The sequence below is a fragment of the Colobus angolensis genome, unplaced genomic scaffold (assembly GCF_000951035.1).
Source record: "Colobus angolensis palliatus isolate OR3802 unplaced genomic scaffold, Cang.pa_1.0 Scaffold30, whole genome shotgun sequence".
NCBI classification, from domain to species: domain Eukaryota; kingdom Metazoa; phylum Chordata; class Mammalia; order Primates; family Cercopithecidae; genus Colobus; species Colobus angolensis.
Genome location: NW_012116266.1, coordinates 8,055,103 through 8,059,947, shown reverse-complemented (window position 1 = coordinate 8,059,947; position 4,845 = coordinate 8,055,103). Strand labels below are relative to the sequence as shown.

Sequence of the window (4,845 nt, the reverse complement as noted above, 5' to 3'; positions counted from 1 at the left end):
AACCCAGGAGGCGGAGGTTGCAGTGAGCCGAGATTGCGCCATTGCACTACAGCCTGGGCGACAGAGCAAGACTCTGTCTCAAAAAAACAACAACAAAAAAGAAAAATATTTAAACTCCAGTTGGCCTAGCACAGTGGCTCATGCCTGTAATCCCAGCACTTTGGGAGGCCAAGCCGGGCAGATCACTTGAGGTCAGGAGTTCAAGACCGGCCTGGCCAACATGGCAAAACCTCATCTCTACTAAAAATACAAAAATTAGCTGGGCATGGTGGTGGGCGCCTGTAATTCCAGCTATTTGGGAGGCTGAGACATGAGAATTGCTTGAACTCAGGAGGCAGAGGTTGCAGTAAGCCAAGATTGTGCTATTGCACTCCAGCCTGGGCTACAGAGCAAGACTCCATCTCAAAATAGATAAATAAATAAATAAAAACAACATTCCAGTTGGCCCTACGTGGTACTGTTGACCTAAGGATAGGCCAGGAAATGTCTGAGAACCTATTGTTTCTAAAACATGACAATAGGTCCTCAAAATTGGCAGGCCAGTGCCTGCCTCTGATGATTCAGATAAGTCATTGCTTGAGAATTTCCTCATGTTCCTAATGATTTTAGTTTTGTTTCTTAAGTCCCATTAAACGCAAAATGGGAAGGAAAATGAAACTAGAACTCCCTTTTTGGTTTCTGCTAGTAATTGTCTCTCTCAGTCATTTTTATATATTTAAATTATGATTATTATTTTCAAAAATAAAGATAGCACTTCAGTAACCAAATGTTAAATGCAAAGGAAATAGATCCCAAAGCAATGCCTGTTTCTGAACTATAGTTTGTTCATAATCACTGTGGCCCAAGGTAAATGAATAGCAGAACACTCAAACCTTGTTGTAATTTCGCTTTTTTATAACCCCCTGAGTCAGAAGGTCAGAATGAGTTGGAAGGTCCAGCACTGATTCAAATATTTTGGAAACTTTATATCATGTGATTTTTCTCATAAAGTCTTTCCCCAGCTACCTTCCTTCTCCCTTTTTCAGAGAAGCCCTTAGAAGTTTTTCACTATGAGACCAGCCTGGCCTTTTGGAAAATAATAAACTCAGGAGGGTTCTCTTTTCAGCGCTGCTCTTTCACGGTCCTTCTCAATGACACAACATGGCACACGTGTCTGTCTGCAACCAAGGAGCAGATTGATGACCAAAAAACTTACCACCACCTCTGTTCTGAGTAAAAATCAGGAGTCTAAGTTGCTCATGACAGAGATATCTGGTTTAAGATCACTGAAGGTCACTGAAAGGGCTCATCTTGTCACATTTTCTTACTGCTATAAATCACATGGACTGAGGTTTGCATGTGGGGCTTATTAGTCAGCTCTATTTTTTTTTTTTATTTGGAGACAGGGTCTCACTCTGCTGCCTAGGCTGGAGTGCCATGGCGCAATCATTGCTCACTACAGCCTTGACCTCTGGGTTCAAGTGATCCTCCACCTCTGTCTCCCGAGTAGCTGGGACCACAGGTGTATGCCACCACACTCAGCTTATTTTTTTATTTTTTGTAGAGATGGAGGTCTCGCTATTTTGCTCAGGCTGGTCTCAAACTCTTGGGCTCAAGCAATCTTCCCGCCTTAGCCTCCCAAAGTGCTGGAATTACAGGCATGGGCTACTGCACCTGGTCTAGCTAGCTCTATTGACATTTGTTTTTTGTTGGTTGTTCTCTTAGAGTTTCTTAGACCTTGTGGTTGAGTTGGAGAAACTAAATCTGGTTGCCCCAGATCAACTGGATTTATTAGAAAAATGCCTAAAGAACATCCACAGAATAGACCTGAAGACAAAAATCCAGAAATACAAGCAGTCTGGTAAGAATGTTGGCCTCTCAGTGGCCTAGAGGAAGTACTCTGTGCACGGGGCGGGGCGTGACTGGTAAAGATTCATTTGTTGGATAAGTGGATGGAATGGAACCCGGATGACCAAAGCCCCCTTTAGCTTGTGGCTAGAAATCACGTCCCTTTATATTCTTCATATCCCAGATATGCCAACTCCATTGCCCTGTATATTCATGATCTCTGCAAAATGCTGCCAAGCAGTTCTTAACATTTCAGTCTTCAAGAAAGAGTCTGGGATCTGCACAGGCTGGCAGAGCTATAGACATTCAGGAGTTTTGCATGTATGCTGAACCCTACTGCCTTGCTCTGGTATTTGGCCTCACAACCACTATCCAACTTCGGGTGATGTCACTTGGGTCTCATACTTTCCTTGCATGTGTCCCAAATTTCATAAAACCTCCTTATAGAAAAGAGCACATTCGATTTCTTCCTTGATAAAAAGGACCAGACTCACATTGGCCTTCTCCCTTACTTGCATCCCTCATTGTCTTTTAGACTCAACCTCAGCTTCGGCTCTGTTAGCAAGTTCACTGCCACCATAGCATCACAGCCTAAAGGGCATGGCTGAGACTCATTGATCTATAGAGCACTCTTCCACCCCAACACACTCTAAATGACTGATCAAAGATCGAGAACAGAAGTAGCATTTATACTCCATTCTTTTTTTTTGTTTGTCTTTTGAGAGCTACTTGATTTATTCCGATTATTTAACACACAGTGACTCAACAGTGATCCCAAAGTGTGCAAAGTTAAAGCCTTCAACTGCAGCTGAGGAGAGGGCAGGAATGGTACACCTGGGGATGGTGGTGAGTCAGGAATAACAGGCAGGCAGCCATGACCAGGGCGGCCTCCTCCCTAGGGCGAGGGACTGGGGAGTGGCTTGAGGAGCAGGACCCAAGGGTAGCCCAGGGCCAGGGAAGGGGGCAGAGACCTCCCCTTGCCCTAGGTCAGGAGCTCAGAAATGCCACATGGCTGAGGGGGCAGCCGCCCGGGAAGGGCCAGAGGCAGGGCCAGAAGAGCACCATTTCCTGAGGGACTGGGGACAGGGAGGTGCCCTACAGGAGAAGGCCAGGAGGAGCCTCCTGCCCCTGGGGTGGGGGCTGGGCTGGAGCAGGCTGCAGCAAGAAAGACCTGAGGCAGGTGCAGGGCCTGAGAGCCCGGCTGGCTGGGTTCAGGGGGGATCCCAGGGCAGCCTAGCCCAGGGAGCAGTCCTGACTCTGCAGGGGATGCCCAGTGAGGGTGGCTGCAGACCCCTCAGAGCCTCCCCTCTTGTCTCCCTGGAAAGGAGCTGGGGAACCTGTAGTGCAAATCTGTGGACCACTCAGTGATGGAGGGAGGCTGTGCCCGAAGGTGGACACTGGGGTGCACTCCCTCCACCACCTCGCCCTGCACCGCTGTCCTCAGTACAGTCGCTTCTCATAAGAGTGCAGGCCATGGACGCCACCCTCGATCTGGGCCGACATGGTCCGCTTCTCAAACTTGAGCTCCCCTGAGCACATCATGGACCGAAGGACAGACAGGCTGCAGGCCCCGATATCCTGGCAGCCATGCTGGATGCCCACTATGAGGTAGGGCATGAACTTCTGAATGGCTCCTTGGTCCTGGATGGAGCCCAAGACACCCTGCATGGTCTTCACCTTATCCCTGTCATTGAAATATTGTTTCTGGCTGCTGCTGCTCTTCTGCATGGCATCCAGTGAGCCCATGCCCCGATACTTCTTGAGCTGCATTCCGTCTGAGAAGTACTCGCCAGGCTTCTTGGTGGCGGTCAGCAAGGAGCCCATCATCACTGTGGAGGCTCCAAGGGCCAGGGCTTTGACACATGCCCCATGGTCTGGATGCTGCCATTGGCTATCATGGGCACACCAAAGTGCTGGGCATGCTTGGACACCTTGTACACAGCAGTGCCTTGGGGCCAACCGCAGGCCATCACTTCCTGGGTGATGTAGATGGAGCCGCAGCCCATGCCCATGCGTAGCCTGTCCACGCCAGTGTCAATAAGGTTGTTGGTCTGGGCTGCTGTCACCACGTTCCCAGCAATCACCTGGAGGTAGGGGTACTTTTGTTTGATGTAATGCACCATGGCAATGTGATACACTGAGTTCCCTTGGGACGAGTTCAAGACTATGACGTTGACGCCTACCTGGGTGGGCAGGTCCAGGCAGTATTTGTCATCCTCACGGGTGCCCACAGCTGCCCTGCACAGCACCTGCTTATGGGAATCCTCGGAGGCCGCAGGGTAGTCTCGGTTCTTCTTCAGGTGGGTGTCGGTGATAATGGCCACCAGCTCATCTCGATCATTGACAATAGGCAGCTTCCCTTTCTTGCTAAGCTGTGGGATCTCGTTTGCCTCTTTCAACATCACACCTGTTGGAACCACCACTAGCTCGATCCTTGGCGTCATCGCTTCACTGAGGAGGGTGGTGTGGTCCTTCTCAGCAAGAAAGTCGATGTCTCGGGAGGCGACGATGCTCACCAACTTGCTGCCCATGGTGCCCGTCTCCGTGATGGGGATGCCAGGGAAGCCATGCCGCATCTTGGCCTCCAGCACATCATGCACAGTGTGCGAGGAACTCAGCACCACGGGGTCTGTGGTGAAGCCCTGTTCAAACTTCTTGACCTTCCGCACCTCACTGGCCTGAAACTCTGGAGTGCAGTTGTGGTGAATGAAACTAATACCTCCTATCAGAGCCATGCCGATGGCTATGTCAGCCTCTGTCACACTGTCCATGGGGGAGGAGATCAGTGGCGTCTTCAGCGTGACCATCGGGTCGGGGCTGAGGTCAGGTCCACCTCATCAGCTATGAAGTCTATGAATCCTGGGAGAATCAGGAAGTTGTTGTAGGTGAGTCCCTCGTCGCTGGCGAAGAGCTGCTGTGCGGTGAGCCCGTCCTCGAGCGTGTAGCTGGTGCGGCCGCTGATCAGGTAGTCCGCCATGCTGCTGCGAGACCCCGTGGGACCCGACATAAACGCCGCCG

General features: G+C 50.4%; 1 protein-coding gene and 1 pseudogene across 2 annotated transcripts in view; one reads left to right on the top strand and one right to left on the bottom strand.

Annotated features, from left to right (window-relative positions):
- Positions 1 to 4,845, top strand: part of CFLAR (CASP8 and FADD-like apoptosis regulator) — a 59,545-nt gene that overhangs the window by 17,730 nt on the left and 36,970 nt on the right. The window contains exons 4-6 of the mRNA XM_011950009.1: positions 1,705 to 1,848; positions 4,023 to 4,127; positions 4,254 to 4,649. Of these exons, the coding sequence (XP_011805399.1) occupies positions 1,705 to 1,848; positions 4,023 to 4,127; positions 4,254 to 4,649 (645 nt within the window). The remainder of the gene's footprint in view (positions 1 to 1,704; positions 1,849 to 4,022; positions 4,128 to 4,253; positions 4,650 to 4,845) is intronic.
- Positions 3,051 to 4,838, bottom strand: LOC105517409 (annotated as a pseudogene). Its single transcript, XR_001002666.1, has one exon. The product of XR_001002666.1 is annotated as an inosine-5'-monophosphate dehydrogenase 1 pseudogene (transcript).